Source organism: Ovis aries, chromosome 6 (assembly GCF_016772045.2).
Source record: "Ovis aries strain OAR_USU_Benz2616 breed Rambouillet chromosome 6, ARS-UI_Ramb_v3.0, whole genome shotgun sequence".
NCBI lineage: Eukaryota > Metazoa > Chordata > Mammalia > Artiodactyla > Bovidae > Ovis > Ovis aries.
In genome coordinates this window covers 58,747,597-58,769,635 of record NC_056059.1, presented here as the reverse complement: position 1 = coordinate 58,769,635, position 22,039 = coordinate 58,747,597, and the positions used below count along the sequence as shown (strand labels likewise).

The following is a 22,039-nucleotide window of genomic DNA, read 5'->3' as shown; positions in this document are numbered from 1 at the left end:
AAAAAAATTTTAGAAAAAATAGTTCCCAGGTTTGGCCTGCCAGTGACCATCGGCTCTGATAATGGACCTGCTTTTGTGAGTCAAATAGTTCAGAGCCTTGCCCTAGCCCTAGGGACTAAATGGAAGTTACATTGTGAATACAGTCCACAGAGCTCAGGGCAAGTGAAAAGAATGAATTGGACTCTAAAAGAAACTATAACTAAATTGGCTATAGAGACTGGCGGGGACTGGGTGACCCTCCTTCCCCTCGCCCACTTCTGTGCGTGTAATACTCCTTATCAACTTAATCTGACCCCATTTGAAATTCTGTATGGGAGACCTCCCCCTATATGTCCAATATTTGAAGGGAAAAAACTACCGCCTCCCACGTTGGGGCAATTCCAAGAGGCCTTGATGGCCTTAAGCAAGGTGCACTCTCGTGTCTGGAAACTGCTCCAAGAAATACATGTGGGTCAAAATAAGGGAACTATTCCCTCACATGACATTGGCCCCGGAGACTGGGTATGGGTCAAAAGGCACCAAACCAAGGCACTAGAACCCAAATGGAAGGGTGCTTATGTTGTTCTTCTTACCACCCCAACTGCCCTAAAGGTCAACGGTATCGGGCCTTGGGTGCATTGCAACCACGTAAGCCCAGCTGCTTCAGCAGAGCAGGAAGACTCTAAGAAAGAATGGGAAGCATCTTGGCACCCGTCCAACCCCTTGAGGCTAAAGCTTCGAAGGCGCCAACAGGACCAGGACAACTCGGCTGGGCCATCTTGTGGATGACCCAGATACTCTGCTCCGGAGTTGCCAGCGTGAACCCGCATCAACCCATCAAAATCACCTGGAAGCTGCAAAATGGACTAACATGAGAGGTGCTAAACTCCACTACCACAATACATCCACCAAACACATGGTGGCCAGACTTGTACTTTGACCTTAAGCCGATGGTAAATGTGCCTTGGGCTAGGGGTTATCTCTGAGAACAAGGGTTCTGGGCATGCCCAGGCGCACCCAGACATGACTGGAAGACCTGTGGTGGGCACAAGACTCTTATTGTACAACTTGGGATTGTGTTACTTCTAATGATGGACCTCGGCGCTGGGAAGTAGGAAATCGAGATTTACTTAATTTTTCATTCGCCAAGCCCCTCCCTAGGGTCCTCGGAGATCCAACTTTTAGCTGTGAAAGTTGCAATTATGCGCAAGTCAGAATAAGGTTCGATCCAGAAAAAAAGCAAAAAAGAGGGGACCTGGATCTCTGGCCTATCTTGGGGGCTACAGACAAGGGAATCAGGAGGGTTTGGGGTTGATGGAAAAGGGATTATAGTAGTGAGCCAGGTCTTAGAGCCAATTCTTGTACACAGTATCGGGCCCAACAAAGTAAAAAAGCTGGCTGTAACCCCCCACCTAACGACTTCCATGCCAACATCTTTGGCAGTGAGCCCCGAAGCAGAAGTGCTCGCTGAAATAGATCCCCTATGGAAGCTGATTAGGGCAGCTTATGCCACCCTGAATCAGACCCATCCTGAGGCAACTAAATCTTGTTGGTTATGTTACAACTTAATTCCCCCTTATTACAAAGCAGTAGGCCTCAACGCCTCTTATGACTTGGCCAACAGCACTGATCCTCCTCAATGTCATTGGGGGGACTGAAAGGTGGGTCTTACGATGAAAGAGGTATGGGGAAAGGGCTTATGCACGAGCACGGTGTTACCAGCAAAGTCTCCACTTTGTGCGCATGTCGTCGAGCCTGATGATTTGCCTGTAGCTAAATGGTTAATACCTCAAATGGGGGGATGGTGGGTCTGTTCACACACGGGGCTAACTCCATGCCTGCATAGCTCAATCTTTGACCCCAAAGAATTCTGTGTTATGGTGGCTGTCATGCCAAAGATTCTGTACCGACCAGAGAAAGCAATATATGATTATTGGGCCCAGAAATTAACTCTAAATCCTCCAAAAAAAACTTCTAAAGTTAAGAGGGAACCTCTTACCGCCATAACCATAGCAACTATGTTCAGTCTTGGAATAGCCGGGCTGAGACCGGAATAACAGCTCTGTCCCTGCAAAGCCAAGGATTTAACTCCCTGAGAGCGGCCATAGATGAAGACATTACCCGTATAGAGCATCTATTAGTCATTTAGAATCGTCTCTAACTTCTCTATCTGAAGTAGTTCTGCAAAACAGGAGGGGATTAGATCTGCTCTTTCTGCAACAAGGGGGACTCTGTGCTGCCCTAGGAGAAGAGTGCTGTTTCTATGCGGATCATACAGGAATAGTTAGAGAATCTATGGCCAAAGTGAGAGAAGGACTAGCCCAAAGTAAACGAGAACGTGAGGCTCAACAGGGATGGTTTAAATCTTGGTTTCAACAATCCCCTTGGCTGACTACCTTAATCTCCACCTTGCTAGGACCCCTGCTAGTACTTTTACTAATGCTTACCTTCGGCCCATGTATTATCAATAGACTTGTAGCCTTTGTAAAGGAATGCATAAATACAGTACAGCTGTTTGTGCTTCGACAACAATATCAAACTGTGTCTCAGGACCGAGAGGAAGATTCCTCTATATGATCTAAGGACAGGGGGGAATGTTAGGGACCAAACGACGGTCTCTAGGACCTGAGTCATGTTTACCAAAAAGAGGCAGGATATGCGCTCATCTTGCCTGGCCAATCATGTAATGCCAGCTACTCCTGTAACTGAGACAAAGAACTGCCTGTATATAAGCTGCCATACTCCTTTGTTCGGGGCTCTTGTCGGATTCCCTTGTGTGGGATGAGACTTGGGCCCTAGCGCGCTAGGAATAAACAAACTCCCTTCTTGCGTTTGTAATACTGTGGTGGACTTGCTGTCTCGGTCGGTTCGGAGATACGGGCTCGGAGCATAACAGGTATCACTTTCTAGCTCTAGTTCACAACGTCAAATGTCTTTAGGGAGCCAGAAACTGAATTGCTCATCAAAGAGCACGCCTATCTCCAGTTATAAGTCTGGGGGAAGTAATGGTAAGAGTGGAGGGAGAAGAAGGTTCATTCCTTCAGTCACAGAAATATATTTATAGGTACACCTCCCTTCTTGAACAAATTGTGAGGGCATAGGAGAAGGCAATGGCACCCCACTTCAGTACTCTTGCCTGGAAAATCCCATGGACGGAGGAGCCTGGTGGGCTGCGGTCCATGGGCTCGCAGAGTTGGACACGACTGAGCGACTTCACTTTCCCTTTTCACTTTCATGCATTGGAGAAGGAAATGGCAACCCACTCCAGAGTTCTTGCCTGGAGAATCCCAGGGACGCCAGAGCCTGGTGGGCTGCCATCTATGGGGTCACACAGAGTCGAACACGACTGAAGTGACTTAGCAGCAGCAGCAGCAGCAGCAGGAGGAAACCAAGAGAGAGACAGAATAGTACAAGTCAAAAAGCACCTCCAGGTTCTTAGTTTAGGGAAGCTGGCCTTGTTAGCTGTGTTAGAAAAGCTGATTCCAACAAGAATTGCAACCAGCTTGCAACCTCAAGATGTTGAGGACATCTGATAGCATCAAGCTGAGCACAAGTTCAGAGGAAGAAAGCTAGCATTTCTCAGCTCTATTTGCCCACTTGTTATTTTGTTACTGTTGCTGTTTTAAAAGACCAGAGTAGAGCTATCAGGTTGGATTCCTTGAGCATGCCAACAAGGAACCACAAAAAGCTTTATTGGAGAAAAGAGATTGTTCAGTTCAGTTCAGTCACTCAGTCGTGTCCGACTCTTTGCGACCCCATGAATCCCAGCACGCCAGGCCTCCCTGTCCATCACCATCTCCCAGAGTTCACTCAGATTCATGTCCATCGAGTCCGTGATGCCATCCAGCCATCTCATCCTCGGTCGTCCCCTTCTCCTCCTGCCCCCAATCCCTCCCAGCATCAGAGTCTTTTCCAATGAGTCAACTCTTCTCATGAGGTGGCCAAAGTACTGGAGCTTCAGCTTTAGCATCATTCCTTTCAAAGAAATCCCAGGGTTGATCTCCTTCAGAATGGACAGGTTGGATCTCCTTGCAGTCCAAGGGACTCTCAAGAGTCTTCTCCAACACCACAGTTCAAAAGCATCAATTCTTCGGCGCTCAGCCTTCTTCACAGTCCAACTCTCACATCCATACATGACCACTGGAAAAACCATAGCCTTGACTAGACGGATCTTAGTCAGCAAAGTAATGTCTCTGCTTTCGAATATACCATCTAGGTTGGTCATAACTTTTCTTCCAAGGAGTAAGTGTCTCTTAATTTCATGGCTGCAGTCACCATCTGCAGTGATTTTGGAGCCCCCCAAAATAAAGTCTGACACTGTTTCCACTGTTTCCCCATCTATTTCCCATGAAGTGATGGGACCAGATGCCACGATCTTCGTTTTCTGAATGTTGAGCTTTAAGCCAACTTTTTCACTCTCCTCTTTCACTATCATCAAGAGGCTTTTTAGCTCCTCTTCACTTTCTGCCATAAGGGTGGTGTCATCTGCATATCTGAGGTTATTGAGATTTCTCCCAGCAGTCTTGATTCCAGCTTGTGTTTCTTCCAGTCCAGTGTTTCTCATGATGTACTCTGCATTTAAGTTAAATAAGCAGGGTGACAATATACAGCCTTGACATACTCCTTTTCCTATTTGGAATCAGTCTGTTGTTCCATGTCCAGTTCTAACTGTTGCTCCCTGACCTGCATACAGATTTCTCAAGAGGCAGGTTAGGTGGTCTGGTATTCCCATCTCTTTCAGAATTTTCCACAGTTTATTGTGATCCACACAGTCAAAGGCTTTGGCATAGTCAATAAAGCAGAAATAGATGTTTTTCTGGAACTCTCTTGCTTTTTCCATGATCCAACAGATGTTGGCAATTTGATCTCTGGTTCCTCTGCCTTTTCGAAAACCAGCTTGAACATCAGGGAGTTACAGTTCACGTATTGCTGAAGTCTGGCTTGGATAATTTTGAGCAGTACTTTACTAGCATGTGAGATGAGTGCAGTTGTGTGGTAGTTTGAGCATTCTTTGGCATTGCCTTTCTTTGGAATTGGAATGAAAACTGACCTTTTCCAGTCCTGTGGCCACTGCTGAGTTTTCCAAATTTGCTGGCATATTGAGTGCAACACTTTCACAGCATCATCTTTCAGAATTTGAAATAGCTCAACTGGAATTTATCACCTCCACTAGCTTTGTTCGTAGTGATGCTTCCTAAGGCCCACTTGACTTCACATTCCAAGATGTCTGGCTCTAGATGAGTGATCACATCATCATGATTATCTGGGGCATGAAGATCTTTTTTGTACAGTTCTTCCGTGTATTCTTGCCACCTCTTCTTAATATCTTCTGCTTCTGTTAGGTCCAGACCATTTCTGTCCTTTATTGAGCCCATCTTTGCATGAAATGTTCCCTTGGTATCTCTAATTTTCTTGAGGAGATCTCTAGTCTTTCCCATTCTGTTGTTTTCCTCTATTTCTTTGCATTGATCGCTGAAGAAGGCTTTCTTATCTCTTCTTGCTATTCTTTGGAACTCTGCATTCAGATGCTTATATCTTTCCTTCTCTCCTTTGCTTTTCACCTCTCTTCTTTTCACAGCTATTTGTAAGGCCTCCCCAGACAGCCATTTTGTTTTTTTGCATTTCTTTTCCATGGGGATGGTCTTGATCCCTGTCTCCTGTACAATGTCACGAACCTCATTCCATAGTTCAACAGGCACTCTATCTATCAGATCTAGGCCCTGAAGTCTATTTCTCACTTCCACTGTATAATAATAAGGGATTTGATTTAGGTCCTACCTGAATGGTCTAGCGGTTTTCCCTACTTTCTTCAATTTCAGTCTGAAATTGGCAATAAGGAGTTCATGATCTGAGCCACAGTCACCTCCTGGTCTTGTTTTTGTTGACTGTATAGAGCTTCTCCATCTTTGGCTGCAAAGCATATAATCTTTTATAAAGAGATTGTTAGCTAGCCTATTTTCCACATAGAGATTTTAAAAATCAATTTTTGAAGAAAGTTTGAAAAATTTGAGCACCAGATTTTCTCTGCAACCCAATTTGTCAGAAAAGACATGATTAGCATCCATTCTGTAAAAGCCCATGAGAGGTTTTTTTTCCCCTCATGAATTTTAACAAAGCTTTGACCTTGACTGCTGCTTCTTTCCACCTTCGGTCACTTTTAACAGTGGCCTGATTGAAGAGTTAGAAGTAAAACACCTGAGACACCTGTACCCCCATGTCCATCAGCATGGTGACGATAAGCATTTTGAATTCAGCAAATAAGGCATCACTGACTAAATGGACGTGAGTCTGAGTAAACTTCGGGAGTTGGTGATGAACAGGGAGGTCCCGCGTGCTGCAGTCGGTGGGGTCGCAAAGAGTCGGACATGACTGAGTGACTGAATTGAACTGAATAAATCATCGGTGGATTATTAATACCGCCTCCTTCACTTTGCTAGTGTAGATACTAGTGAACTGATTGTAGGGAAGGGGGGCCACAGAGAGGTGATTCTACTTTATTGCTGGTCTGAGGATTCACAGACCATTTCTACACATGAATAGGAGAAAATAGGTTTACACTGACTGTGTCATGTAATTTCAGTGGGATTCAGTAGGTGGCGTAGAAGAGCTTCCCCAGTCCACCCAGAAACCCTAAACCAGCGAAACAAAATGTTTGAGGAAGTATTTGATTTTTCTACAGACTGCCAACAGGACAGAGGAACAGGCCAACTTGGTAAGCAACATCTTTTTAAATTCTGTAAAATAAAATAAATGGTATAACTAGTTATTAGACCCCAAAATCTCAGACGTCTCTATGATTAAGTCCTGGATGTTTTTCTAAGTGCGTTATTTCTGATATGTACTTACTGTGACTTGAGCTAGCATTTATTTATCAGTTGCTTGTTCTGAGTCAGAGAAAGGGTTTTTGTGTTTTTGTGGATTTTTTTTTAAGTGAACCTCATCTCAGGCACAATTTGCTTTCAAGAGATTTGAAGTGGTAGATGAATATTTGGGTCATAAACATCTCACGGGTTTCTGATAGAGCTGCTAGCAGTTGATTCAGATGGCACTGCTCTTTTTATCCTGTTCCCTCCATTTATCTCTTTGTAATGAAAATGCTGAGGACAGTGAGCTGTAGGTAAACCACTCCTGGAGGCAGGGCTGCCCAGTGACTCCTGTTTTTATGGGCAGGTGCATTTGAGTTTTTCCTCTGGGCAATTCCCACAATTTGCATTTTTTTTCCTGTTTTCTCAGACTACAGAAACTGTCCTAGGGTGCAGCTATTGAGGTGGAATTGCAGGTTTTGAAAATGTTTCCCAGGCTACACCCAGCTGGATCCAAAGAGTTGTGAGTTTTTCTTTACAACAGAAAGCAAAAGTTCACAAAACCGCATAGAAAACAAAGCAGAAAAGCTCTTGAACTGGTTTTGATCCTTTCAGCCTGTGGTTAACATTTATAGCTAGTTGCCCTCATGCAAAGAAAACTCTTAATAAATATTTGTGGAACTGAACTCAATGGGCCAGATTGATTGTATGAGTATTAGCTAGCTATTAAGACAAGTCAAAGTCTCAACTCCATGCCTCCAAAATCTTTAGGCAAAGGCAATTCACATTTATTGATACACTGAATCATAAAAGGTGAGGCTAAACCTATCATAATCATAAAAATAGACATAAACACATCTGGAGATATTTTTATACTATCAAATCACTGCAATCTATTACTAGTTAACTTTGCAAATAATAATTTTGTCTGGCAGTAAAGTAATTTTGAGCTGCTACTATAGATGAGATTCTGTGCTGTTCATTAGGACTTTGACAAAAGTATTGATTTTCACTGATATAGCAAGTTTGGTATATACAATTTATATCTCCTTTAAGTGCCTAAACCTGGTGTCTTGGTGATGAAGAATCCGTCTGCAACGGAGGAGACCTGGGTTTGATCCCAGGGTTGGGAAGATCCCCTGGAGAAGGGCATGGCAACCCACTCCAGTATTCTTGCCTGGAGAATTTCCATGGACAGAGGAAACTGGTGGGCTACAGTCCATGGGATCGCAAGGAGTCAGACATAACTGAGGTGACTAAATACATGTATGTAACACTTTGACTTCTTAATGATAGAAATATAAATGATTTAATAAACTGAGTGCTTCAAATAGTGACTGCAAGTGAAAGGGCAAAATGGAAGTTGAGCAAATAGAAGATATTTGAGTCAACCAATTCAGCTAGGCAGAAAAGTGAAGCCATGCTTTCCTTCAATGCTTGAAGACAGGCATTTTGATACCGACCAGGGTTCTCAGCCTTCCCCAGTCATTGGAAACTGACTAGAGGCTAGACAAGAAATTCAGGCAAGGCTTCATTGGGCCCCCTGCTGCAGCAGATGGAGTGAGAACAAGTAACAGGTTCCTTTGTCCACGGGCCTTGGGGAGAGGTGAGCTGGTTCCTTCTATGGGGGTGAGGTTAGAGGGATGTCCAGGGGTGGGGCTGGAGGGGTGGCTTAGGTGGTTTGCCGACCCCTTTGGTGTTGTGTGCAAGGGCACACACAGTCTGCTTTTGCTCCAGACCCCCTGTCTTTGCTCTAGGCTCTTTGGAGGTAGCAGATGGGCTTTTTTGGTCTTTTAGTGTCTTTTGTCCAGAATTTGTCTCAACTGTACATGCATGCAGTTATTTTCAGTCCCTTGTACTTTCTTTGTTTTTTGGAGATGTTTGCTGAGATGCGAGCACTATAGCACTGCAGCAAAAGGTCCCTGGCCCCAGCCTATCTCAGTTTTATAATGCAGTTTTTTTGTGGTTGTTGCTATTTAGGAAACAAGCTGTCCTTACCACTTTCCTCTTGCTTGTGGTGGGTTCGCTGTTCGCTGTGCGCTAAGCGCTCCTGTCTGTGCGTGGAGTCCCGTCTCTGCCGCTTGTCTCTCTGGCCACTCTGTGCACACACCCGAGGGTGCTGACCACTGCTTCCTTGAACTCTGGTGTTTGGCTGGATGGTTAAAAGATCCCTAGATTTGGATTCAGGTTTAGGAATAAGTAAAGAATCCCATTTGAGCCTTAAGCCCAAGCTGCTCTTGCTTCAACTTAACTGACACAGGATAGTTCTGTTTTGAGATATTAGGCACTGGCCCAGGCAGTAATTGAGTATTATTTTTATTCTCATTGAAAAATGTCTCCTGTGTGGGTGGCTCTTTCAGGGAGCTGAAGAGAGAGACTTGGGACATTTCTGGGTCTTTCAGCCGAATACAATCAATGACATAGAAATACCACCTGTACTTTTCACATACATTATAATGTCTCTGTCCCCTCCCCTCTGCAGGGCCTTCATGAGCAGTGGTGAAGGGGGCATAGATGGCCCTCTTTGATGTTTGAAGAGGTCAGGATCACCAAGGAATCATTGGGCATCTCTGTGAAAGGGTAAGTCCAAGAAATTCCCCCAACTAGATAAATTTGCATGTCTCACTTGGGGAACTTTTACAACCCACGATTGTTTCTGGGACATGAATTATTTGGGTCCCTCAGCTCTCCTTGAGAGATCTGAGGGGACATGTGAAGAGGAACTTAACTCTTTGCTAATACTAATGGCCTGCTTATATAATGTGGTTCTAGGAGGTTTTGAATAAGTTCCTTAAAATATCTGCATAGCTATGTAGCCCCCCCACTCAGGGGGTCTCTGGTGGTGAGAGGGTTCACTGTCTAGGGTTCATACCAATATGACCCACTGGTCTCATATTCTATGGGAATGCTGATAACAAAATAGTGTCTGAATAATGGTGGGCCGGTGTAATGACATAACCCAGGACAATACCTACTATATCACAGGGAATACATACATATTTGATGAATGAATGTGTTACAGAAAGGAGGACCCCTGTCTAGGGCCCAAGAGTGGGCTCTTGTCTAACACTCGGGAATGAATTGTCCAACGAGACACCTGTGCTGACAAAGCAAGAGACTTTATTGGGAAGGGGCACCTGGGTGGAGAGCATCAAGGTAAGGGAACCCAGGAGGACTGCTCTGCCACATGACTCAAAATCTCAGGTTTCATGGGATTAGGTTTACGGGATTAGTGATGGAATTAGTTTCTGGGTTGTCTCTGAGCAATCATTCTGACTTGGTCCTTCCTGGTGGTGTGAGCATCCCTTGGCCAACATGGATTCCAGTGAGAAGGATTCTGGGAGGTTAGTAGGACGCATGGATGGTGTCTTCTCTCTCCTTTTGACCTTTCCTGAAATCTTCCGGTTGGTGGTAGCTTGTTAGTTTTGCATTCCTTACCAAGGACTTCCTGTTTAAGATAACTCCTGTAGGTGGTTACTATGGTGCCTGGCTAAGGCAAGTGGTTTCAGTAAGTGTTTCCCCTAACAAATGAATGAAGAAAAGTTTTCTGAATAAGAGAGAGAAGGAAACTGCTCCCATCTAAAACCTTTCAGTGGTCACTGACCCCCTCATCACTCAGGATAGAATCCCAACTCCTTACAATGATCTGCCCCCTGTGTTCTTGGCCTGAACTCCCCTCACCCACCTCACTCCATGCTAACACTGGCCTCCTTATTGTGCCTCAGACAAGCCAACCTCAATCCTACCTCAGGACCTTTGCACTTGTCTTTTCCTTTGCCAGAAGGAAATGCTTCCCCCCCAGATCTTCCCATAGATGATTAATTCACTTCATTCTGATTTCTACTCCAATATCATATTCTCAGAAAGGCCTTCTCTGACTAATCAATCTGAAAAAGCCACCACCAACCACTATTATATACCTAGCACTATTCTTGATTCATTTATCCTGCTTTATTTTTCTGTATAGTGGGTATCACTACATGAAATTATTATGTTTATGTTCTGTCTTTCCTCTAGATAATAAGCTCTTGAAAATTAGAAACTTATCTTGATCATTGCTTTATCTCTAGTTCCTAAAACATGGCCAGAAAGCTATCCATAATACTGATTGAATAAATGAATGAGTGAATGGATTTTCTTATCTTTTATCATTTTCTGAAAGATCTTTTATCAAAGTTATTGCAGTGTTACTGACCATATTCCTTATGCTGTATATTAGAACCCCATAACTTATTAATTATATACTGGTGGTTTGTACTTCTTAATCCCCTCACTCTCCCACCTTCCATCCCTCTTTCTGCTGACACACACTATTTTCTGTATCTATGAATCTGTTTTCATTTTGTTTGTTTTGTTTTTTAGATTCTGCATATAAGTAAGATGATGTGGTTTTTGTCTTTGTCTGACTTATTTCGCTTAGCATGATACTTTCTAGACCTACTCATGTTGCAAATGGCAAGAATTCATTTTTTAATGACTAATATTCCATTATATATATATATATATATATATATACACACACACACAAAAAAAAAACATCTTTATCATTCATCTATTGATAAACACCTAGTTTGTTTCCATATCTTGGCTGTTGTAAATAACGCTCCCTCTTTCTCTTACAGGGATAATTGTCATTGGATTTAGGAACTACCTAGATTAGGCGTCCCCAACCTCAGTGGTGCTGGTCCATGACCTATTACGAAGTGGGAGGCACAGCAGGAGGTGAGCAGAGATTAAAACCAAAACCACTCCCACCTCCGTCTGAGGAAAAGTTATCTCCCACAAAACCAATCCTTGGTGCCAAAAATTTGGGGACTGCCGAGTCCTAGATAATCCAAGATGATCTTCTCAAGACTCTTAATGTAATTATCTCTACAAATACCCTTTTTCTAAATTGCTGCTGCTGCGGCTAAGTCGCCTCAGTCGTGTCCATCTCTGTGCAACCCCATAGATGGCAGCCCACCAGGCTCCCTCGTCCCTGGGATTCTCCAGGCAAGAACACTGGAGTGGGTTGCCATTTCCTTCTCCAATGCTTGAAAGTGAAGTCGCTCAGTCGTGTCCGACTCTTAGTGACCCCATGGACTGCAGCCCACCAGGCTCCTACATCCATGGGATTTTCCAGGCAAGAGTACTGGAGTGGGGTGCCATCGCCTTCTCCATTTTCTAAATTAGGTAATATTCAATTAGGAGATTAGGATATGGTTAGGAGGTAGACATATCTTTTTTGGGAGAAGGGTCACCATTCAATCCATTACATATCCACATTAAAAGTTATTTGATTAGAGGTAGTATAACTGTTCAGAGAAGGCAATGGCACCCCACTCCAGTACTCTTGCCTGGAAAATCCCATGGACGGAGGAGCCAGGTGGGCTGCAGTCCATGGGGTCGCGAAGAGTCGGACACGACTGAGTGACTTCACTTTCACTTTTCACTTCCATGCATTGGAGAAGGAAATGGCAACCTACTCCAGTGTTCTTGCCTGGAGAATCCCAGGGACGGTGGAACCTGATGGGCTTCCATCTATGGGGTCGCACAGAGTCGGACACGACTGAAGCGACTTAGCAGCAGCAGCAGCAGTATAACTGTTGGAGAAGGAAACGGCAACCCACTCCAGTATTCTTGCCTGGAAAATCCCATGGACGGAGGAGTGTGGTAGGCTGCAGTCCATGGGGTCACACAGATTCGGACACAACTGAAGCAACTTAGCAGCAGCAGCATCAGTATAACTGTTTATGAATATGTGTATTTTCCTGGTTTCAGGTTGTGTGACTCCCAAGAATGTAGCTTTCATTTAATGTCTCTAGTAAAAAAATGTTTAATGTCAGTCATGCTTAATTTAATATAGTCATTTAATGCTGACTTTTTTTACCCCTAGGATAAGTACTGTATCAAGATGCTCTGAAGAATAGCAACTACCCTTAGGAATGTCTACTGTTACAAAATGACTAAAAAAAATTCTAGCATCTTCCATTTTGCCATCATCTTTATATTAATACTTGAGATCAGAACTCAGTTATCTGATGAAAGTGAATTTTTAATTGACAGGTCAAAAAGAGGTCTCACCTATGTTCCCAGAGACTTATCCCTGGAAACAACCATCTTAAATATATCATACAACTATATTTCTGAGCTTCAGATGCCTGACATCCTCTCACTATCAAAGCTGAAGATTTTGATAATTTCTCATAATAGAATCCGGTATCTTGACTTGAGTGTTTTTAAATTCAACCGGGAACTGGAATACTTGGATTTGTCCCACAACAATTTGGAGAAGATTTCTTGCCACCCTACTCTGAACCTCAAGCACTTAGACCTCTCATTTAATGCATTTGATGCCCTGCCCATATGCCAAGAGTTTGGCAACATGTCTCAACTAGAATTTCTGGGGTTGAGTGCCACACAGTTACAAAACTCCAGTGTGCAGTCAATCACTCGTTTGCACATCAGCAAGGTTTTATTGGTCTTAGGAGATACTTATGGGGAAAGAGAAGATGCTGAGAGCCTTCAAGACCTTAAGACACAGAGCCTGCACATTGTTTTCCCCACAGGAAAGAAATTCCATTTTAATTTGGACGTGTCAGTCAGCACCACAGTGAGTCTGGAACTGTCTAATATCAAATGTGTGCTTGATGATAATGGGTGTTCTTATTTCGAAAATGTTCTGTCAAAACTTCAAAAGAACTCAAGGTTATCAAATCTTACTTTAAACAACATTGAAATAACTTGGAATTCCTTCATTACGATCCTCCAGTTGGTTTGGCGTACAAACATTGAGTATTTTTCCATTTCAAACATGAAACTACAAGGTTACCTTGACTCTAGAGATTTTGATTATTCTGACACTTCACTGAAGACCTTGTCTATACACAAAGTTGTCCATGATGTGTTCAGTCTTCCACAAGGTTACGTCTATAAAATATTGTCAAATATGAACATCCAACATCTCACAGTGTCTGCTGCGCACATGGTCCACATGGTCTGCCCATCCCAAATTAGCCCATTTCTGTATTTGAATTTTTCCAGTAATCTCCTAACAGACACGGTTTTCAAAAACTGTACAAATTTGGCTAATTTGAAGACACTTATCTTACAAAAGAATCAATTAAAAGAACTTATAAACATAGTTCATATGACCCAGGAAATGAAGTCTCTACAACAACTGGATGTTAGCCAGAATTCCCTGGTGTATGATGAAAGTGAAGGAAATTGCCCTTGGGCCAGAAATTTATTAAGTTTAAATATGTCTTCAAATATACTTACTGACTCTGTTTTCAGATGTTTACCTCCTCGGATCAAGGTTCTTGATCTTCACAATAACAGAATAAGGAGCATCCCTAAAGATGTCACTGGTTTAGAAACCTTGCAAGAACTCAACCTTGCTTCCAATTCTTTAGCCCACCTTCCTGGATGTGGTATCCTTAGCAGCCTTTCCATACTGATCATTGACTATAATTCAATTTCCAATCCATCAGCTGATTTCTTCCAGAGCTGCCAGAAGATTAGGTCCCTCAAAGCAGGGAACAATCCATTCCAATGTTCCTGTGAGCTAAGAGAGTTTATCCAAAGTGTAGGCCAAGTATCAAGTGACGTGGTAGAGGGCTGGCCTGAGTCTTATAAGTGTGACTATCCAGAAAGCTACAAGGGAACCCCTCTGAAGGACTTCCACGTATCTGAGCTATCCTGCAACACAGCTCTGCTGATTGTCACCATTGTGGTCCCTGGGCTGGTGCTGGCTGTTGCTGTGACTGTCCTCTGTATCTACCTGGATCTGCCCTGGTACCTCAGGATGGTGTGTCAGTGGACGCAGACCCGGCGCAGGGCCAGGAATGTACCCTTGGAAGAACGCCAAAGAACTCTCCAGTTCCATGCTTTTATTTCATATAGTGGGCACGATTCTGCCTGGGTGAAGAATGAATTAATACCAAACCTAGAAAAAGAAGATATAAGGATTTGTCTCCATGAGAGAAACTTTGTTGCTGGCAAGAGCATCGTGGAAAATATCATCAACTGCATTGAGAAAAGTTACAAGTCCATCTTCGTTTTGTCTCCCAACTTTGTCCAGAGCGAGTGGTGCCATTATGAACTCTACTTTGCCCACCACAATCTCTTCCATGAAGGATCTGATAACTTAATCCTGATCTTGCTGGAACCCATTCCACAGTATTCCATTCCTAGCAGCTACCACAAGCTAAGAGCTCTCATGGCACAGAGAACTTATTTGGAATGGCCCAAGGAGAAGAGTAAACACGGACTTTTCTGGGCTAACCTAAGAGCATCCATTAATATTAAACTGATGGGAAAAGCAGCAGAAGTACTTTACACAGAGATTTAAAATTTATCCTCTGCTGCGTTTGAGAAAATGTTGCTGGTTTGGGGGCTCTAGCAATGACCTTATTTTGCCTCGACATGGATATGAACATGATTTTGAATTTAGGATGTAGATAAAAATATGAGGTCTCCCTCATGGTTCAGCAGTAAAGAATCTGCCTGCCAGTGCAGGAGAGATAGGTTTGATCCCTGGTCTGGGAGGATCCCACATGTTGCAGAGCAACTAAACCCAAGCACCATAACTACTGAGCCTGCACTCTAGAACCCGGGAGCTGCAACTACAGCGCCTAAGTGCCACAACTACTGACGCCTGTGAGCCCTGGAGCCCATGCTTCATAACACAGAGAAGCCATTGCAGTGAGAAGCCCTTGAGCTGCAACTGGAGAGAAGCCCCTGCTCACCACAACCAGAGAAAAGTCCACACGGCAACCTAGACCCAGCACAGCCACAAATAAAATAATTATAAATAATTAATTTTAAAAGTGTGTATGTCTTTTCAGGCCCCCAGTTCCTCATGATATAATTTCAATTGAAACAGTTAATTTCTAACACAAAAGGGATTCATCTATTTCTCTGCTAGGACTGAATTTATTGAGTTTATCATATAATCAAGAGAAGCACCTGTTCAAACAACTTCAGTTGATATATGTTCCTGTGTGCCAATCAGGGTCAATGTTAGAAAACTTCATGCCTTTTGCAACTGTAGCTGGGTTTCTATCAGTTCAGTTTAGTTCAGTCACTCAGTCGTGTCCAGTTCTTTGCAACCCCATGGACTAGAGCATGCCAGGCTTCCCTATCCATCACTAACTCCCAGAGCTTGCTCAAAGTCATGTCTATCAAGTCAGTAATGCCATCCAACCATCACATCCTCTGTCGTCCCCTTCTCCTTCCTGCCTTCAATCTTTCCCACCATCAGGGTTTTTTCCAATGTCAGTTCTTGGCATTAGATGGCCAAAGTATTGGAGTTTCAGCTTCAGCATCAGTCCTTCCAATGAATATTCAGGACTGACTTCCTTTAGGATTGACTGGTTTGAGCTCTTTGCAGTCCAAGGGACTCTCAAGAGTCTTCTCCAACACCACAGTTCAAAACCATCAATTCTTCATCGCTCAGCTTTCTTTATGGTCCATCTCTCACATCCATACATGACTACTGGAAAAACCATAGCTTTGACTAGACAGACCTTTGTCAGCCAAGTAATGTCTCTGCTTTTTAATATGCTCTCTGGGTTTGTCATAGCTTTTCTTCCAAGGAGCAATTGTTTTTTAATTTCATGGCTGCCATCACCATCTGCAGTGATTTTGGAGCCCAAGAAAATAAAGTCTGTCACTGTTTCCATTGTTTCCCCGTCTTTTAGCCATGAAGTGATGGGACCAGATTCTATTATCTTCACTTTTTGAATGTTGAGTTTTAAACTAGCTTTTTTCACTCTCCTCTTTCACCTTCATCAAAAGGCTCTTTAGTTCTTCTTCATTTCTGCTGTAAGGGTGGTGTCATCTGCATATCAGGTTATTGATATTTCTCCTGGTGATCTTGTTTCCAGCCTGTGCTTGAGTTTCTATAGCAGATTTCTAAAGAGATTATGTCCTCCTCATTTCCATTCAGCATTTTTCTCTGCATGTTGAAGGCTGTTTATTGTTAATGCTGGAGATTCTTCACCTGAAGGAATTTCGTCTTGGCCATGAGGAGCCACTTGGTCCATTTGAAGGGCAATTCAGATACGCTGGAGGTTGTCCTTGGAAGCTTCCCTCAGCCAATGTTGGAAATTGAATTGACAGATAAATAACCCAGGTTTCTCTCCCATTTTGGGGGGACAAACTTGGGGTCTGCTTTACCTTCTCCCTGAATCTCCCAGTAGAATGGGAAAGTTCTGACTTTCTATGGTAGAAATGACTTTATTTGCTTCCTTTCTCCTTTTGTTCCATAGTCTCATTCCTCCAAGGGTGTTTCCGAGATCACCTCTGAAATAAACTACTTGTAGTTGCATACTTGTCTTAGGGTCCCAAACCATGGATGTGTTACATTGCAAGCCAAATGAACTTGAGTCTGGTTTGCTGTGGCCGGAGATCTTGCTTAGATTCTAGTTATCTGAGCTGGCATGCAGAAGCACATTTGCCCTTTTGATCATAAGAAGAAATGGAGCCAATGTGTCCTGCTTCTACACACAGCATCCCTGTCTTTTGGAAAACCATTTAAATAGGGTAAGAACAGATTGGAGCAGTGCAAGGAATGGGCTTTATCAGATTTTTTGCTCAGCTTTATTTTATCAGCTATTTTCTATCTTCATCGGTCACACTGTATGACAGCCAGTTCTAGACAGGTGTGGACTGACTTGTCACAGCTGCACCTTGTCATAGCTGCCCCCTACGTCTCAGTTTATGCCCTATACTGTCACTAGTAGCGCTGTTACACAATGGTTAAAGAAACTTGCTTAGCTCTTCTGGTATACGTACACTGTAAGTACTGAATGTGTATCCTTTGAAGAGATCCTTGATCTCTAAAGGGATGGGAGCCATTAAATGAGGCATAGTCTAGACATTCCTCAGAATCCCCAGTGGAATTGAAATTAACTCACTCCTAGGAGTAACCACGGAGAAGGCACTAGCGACCCACTCCAGTACTCTTGCCTGGAAAATCCCATGGATGGAGGAGCCTGGCAGGCTGCAGTCCATGCGGTTGCTAAGAGTCAGACACAACAGAGTGACTTCACTTTCACTTATCACTTTCCTGCATTGGAGAAGGAAATGGCAACCCACTCCAGCGTTCTTGCCTGGAGAATCCCAGGGACGGCAGAGTCTGGTGGGCTGCCGTCTATGGGGTCGCACAGAGTCGGACACGACTGAAGCGACTCAGCAGCAGCAGCGGCAGGAGTAACCAGGTCAATAATTCACTCTTGGATGGTTTTCTATTCTTCCTGTTCATTCTTCTCAGGTCCCTATTTCTGGAGCCCTGAGATTACTTCTTCAAAATGAATGACCTACACACAAAGCTCTTGTCCGAGTCTTCACTTTTGGGAGGAAAAACCCAAGTCACACTTACATATACTAGTTGTTTCTTGCCCCCCAAAACTTACAATCAATCATAGGACATTACATGCATCCAGATAACTAAAATAAAAATCAACGAGACAAAAATATAAATGGAAGTTCAGAGACCATTTAGATTGAGTGAAAAAAATCTTCTTAGAAGTGATGGTTTTTTTCTCTGGGCCTTGGAAGAAGACAAACTTTGGATTTTTCAACATGTAGATGAAGAATGGAAAGGCCATTCTAAATAGAATGATGTATAGAGGAAGAGACAGGAATACCCAGGCCTATTCTGGGACTGTTGTCTTAATTTGACTGGACCATGAAATTTATGAAAAGCAACAGCGAAATGTAAATATGCAAAGTTAGATTAAGATCATGTTGTCATTGATATATCTATGGCTGATTCATATTGATGCTGATGTTTGGCAGAAACCAACAATATTGAAAAGCAATTATCCTTCAAAATAATAAATTATTAAAAACAGATCATATTGTCAGGGGTTTGAAAGTCAAGCTATGGAGACTTGACTAGACGTCTAGGGATTGGCTAGAATAGCCTAGTCTTGACTAGAACATAGGGCTATATGAAAGTTATCATGTATACTTCTATGAGAATTAATAGTAGAACGCAAATTGAAACCATGAAATATATGCTAAAAATTATGAAAGCACTCGTTCTGTAAGGGATGTTGCAACAGTCATTACAGCTGGATTTTCCTGTTTTCTCTAGGATGATTGAACTTTAAGATTTCACAACCAAGTTTCAATTACTTAGTACTAATCGTGCATCAGTTTGGTAGGGCTCCAAGCCTGGGTGGCCTAAACAACGGAAATGTATTGTCTCTCAGTCCTGGAAGGTAGAAGCCCAATATCAAGTTTCCAGCAGGGCTGGTTCCCTCGAGTGGTGGAGGGAAGGATCTGCTCCAGGCCTCTTCCCCGTGGCTTATAGATGACTGTATCTCTCTGTGTTTCTTCACATGGTCTTCCCTCTATGCCTGTCTGTGTCCAAATTTCCCTTTTTTATAAGGACACCAATCACATTGGATTATGGCGCATCCTGACAACCCAGTCTGAACTGATATACTACCTGACTACGTTTCCAAATAAAGTGACATTATGAGGTACTGGGGTTTAGGACGTCAGCAGAAGAATTTTGGAGAACACAATTCAACTGGTTACTTCTTGTGAGTCTAAAAGAAATCCTTAAAATGGAGTCATAAAGTCAGTTAAAGTTTATTGAACCAATTCAAGACTTGGAGAAGTTAGATCAATCCTTTATGGAAATAACTGATCTTGTCAGTGGTCTTAAGGAGTTTACTAGGAGCTTGAAATTGTATTTGTAGAAACTCCTGCTGAAGAATTCCAAGTTGGGAGATGAAGAATCAGTTCGAAATGTGAACAAATATGTATGAATAGTAAGGAAAATAAGAAAGATGTCACATGGAAAGGAGAGAAACATTGCAGATTGGGTGAATGTAAGCTCTGCTTCTCAATGTCTGGGTTGTAACGCTAACTCTATTACTTATATGTGAATGGTGCTGGATAATTTACTAGATCTTTCCAAGCCTAAATTCATTATTTGAAAAATCTGTATTGTCAATGCTATGGTCTTCCCAATGGTCATGTATGGTTGTGAGAAGGCAAAACGCCACAGAATTGATGCCTTCGAATTATGGTACTGGAGAAGACTCCTGAAAGTCCCTTAGACAGCAAGGAGATCAAACCAGTCAATCTTAAAGAAGATCAACCCTGAATATTCACTGGAAGGACTGATGCTGAAGCTGGAGCTCTAGTATTTTGGTCATCTGATGTGCACAGATGACTCATTGGAAAAGTCCCCTATTCTGGGAAAGATTGAGGGCAGAAGGAGAAGAGTGTGTCAGAGGATGACATGGCTGGATGGCATCACCGATGTAACGAACATGAACTTGGGCAGACTCCGGGAGATGGTGAGGGACAGGGAGACATGATATGCTGCAGTCCATGGGGCCGCAAAGAGATGGACACGAGTGGGCAATTGAAGAAGAAGAAGAACAACCCTTAGAGTTGCTAGCCAAGACCTTTAGATTTCCAGTTATGAGTTAAAGATTGGTTACAATATGTCCCCCTACAGGCAGATTTCACATGGCTACCTTTCCAAGTGGTTCTGTTGAAGCCCCTTTTCCTAGGATTGAGGTAAGAGGGAATTCATAATATACTAAAAATGCTCTCCAAAACCCTCTTCCAATCCTTAACTCCTTTCAGATTCTCCAATCGCTTCTATTAACTAGAAGTCAGCGAAGGGTTGTAGTTATCTAGTCTCACACTTCATTCCAGGGTTCTCGACCAAATGGAGATTAAAATAGTTCCATTTTTATCAGTTTCTTATATTAATAAGATGCAGGGAAATGGACATGTTTACGTAGTGATAAGGTGGGGCTTCCTAGGTGGCACTAGGGGTAAAGAATCTATCTGCTAATGCAGGAGACATAAAAGATGCAGGTTTGATCCCTGGGCCAGGAAGATCCCCTGAAGGAGGGCATGGCCACCCACTCCAGTATTTTTGCCTGGAGAATCCCATGGACAGAGAAGCCTGATGGATTACAGCCCATGATAATAGGAGGGCCAAGTAATTTGGATTTTATATATATATGTGTGTGTGTGTGTGTGTGTGTGTGTGTGTGTATGTGTGTATAAAATCACAGCCTTTGACCTGTAATTCCACTTCTGGAAATCTAGCCTGAGGAAATAAGTTGAAATGTGAACAAATATTTCTTCACAAGCCTTCCCTCATAGGTCAGTTGGTAAAGAATCTGCCTGCAATGCAGGAGACTCCAGTTTGATCCCTGGATTGGGAAGATCCGCTGGAGAAGGGATAGGCTACCCACTCTAGTATTCTTGGGCTTCCCTTGTGGCTCAGCTGGTAAAGAATCTGCCTGCAATATGGGAGACCTGGGTTCGATCCCTGGGTTGTGAAGATCCCCTGGAGAAGGGAAAGGCTACCCACTCCAGTATTCTGGCCTGGAGAATGCCATGGACTGTGTAGTCCATGGGGTCGCAGAGAGTCGGACACGACTGAGTGACTTTCACTTTCATGTTGATTTCAGACTTATTGTTAACAGTGAAAATTTTGAAACACTTCAAATTTCCAGCAGTGGAAGGATGTGCTGGGTTCATTTAGTGACATATTTTGCAATTATTATAAGTACTGTATACAGTTAAGATGGTAAATTTTGTGTTATATGTTTTTTTACCACAACCTAAAAAAAAATTGTAGAGGACGTTTACTCATTAACTTAAGGGAATGCTTATATTACAACATAAATGAAAAGCATAAGATGCCAAATAGTATGTACAGGATGGTTTTCAATATGTTTAAAATATGCAAAGAAAAAAAGTCTAGATGAAAATATACAGAAGCATTATCAGCACTTGCCTGTGCTTGATGCTTGCTTTTGCTTTTACATTTTTCTGTACTTAAAAATTTTACAACCAACAACAGCAAAAAAGAAGTGAGGTTTAGGAGAACAAAACTAGGTCTCTGTTAGAGGTGGGAGCAGTAGAGAATAAGTGTTGTGAAGCTGGGTTCTGTGCATATGCATCCTGGAATTAAAGCATGGCTCAATTTCTCTATAAACTGTGTCCTCGGATGAATTCTTCAACCTCTTCCAACCTCCTTTTCGTCACCTGGAAAATGGCATAAAAACCATACCTTGCTTATAAGATTGTTAAGAAGCCAGAGGTATAATGTGTGGAAAGCCAGGGTCTGGCTATTCACTCTAGGGCTGGAGGTGCACAATGGGCAGGAGGACACTCCCGGGACAGGCTAGCCCAGCCTGGGTTCTGCCTCTTCCACCTCCTCCTAGCCACCCTGAGTGGTTATGTAATGCCTCTCTGCTTTGTTGCCCTGGGTGTAAAATAGT

At 43.0% G+C, this 22,039-nt stretch overlaps 1 protein-coding gene across 9 annotated transcripts; it reads left to right on the top strand.

The window, feature by feature from the left end:
- The first annotated feature begins 6,645 nt into the window (after positions 1-6,645).
- On the top strand, positions 6,646-15,592 carry TLR1 (toll like receptor 1). 9 transcript variants are annotated; one of them, XM_042251068.1, is made up of 6 exons: positions 6,646-6,691; positions 7,213-7,305; positions 9,265-9,362; positions 9,805-9,938; positions 11,405-11,504; positions 12,658-15,592. In XM_042251068.1, exon 6 carries the CDS (start codon positions 12,724-12,726, stop codon positions 15,112-15,114), a length of 2,391 nt encoding a protein of 796 aa, XP_042107002.1. In that variant the 5' UTR covers positions 6,646-6,691; positions 7,213-7,305; positions 9,265-9,362; positions 9,805-9,938; positions 11,405-11,504; positions 12,658-12,723; the 3' UTR covers positions 15,115-15,592.
- Positions 15,593-22,039: the final 6,447 nt, after the last annotated feature.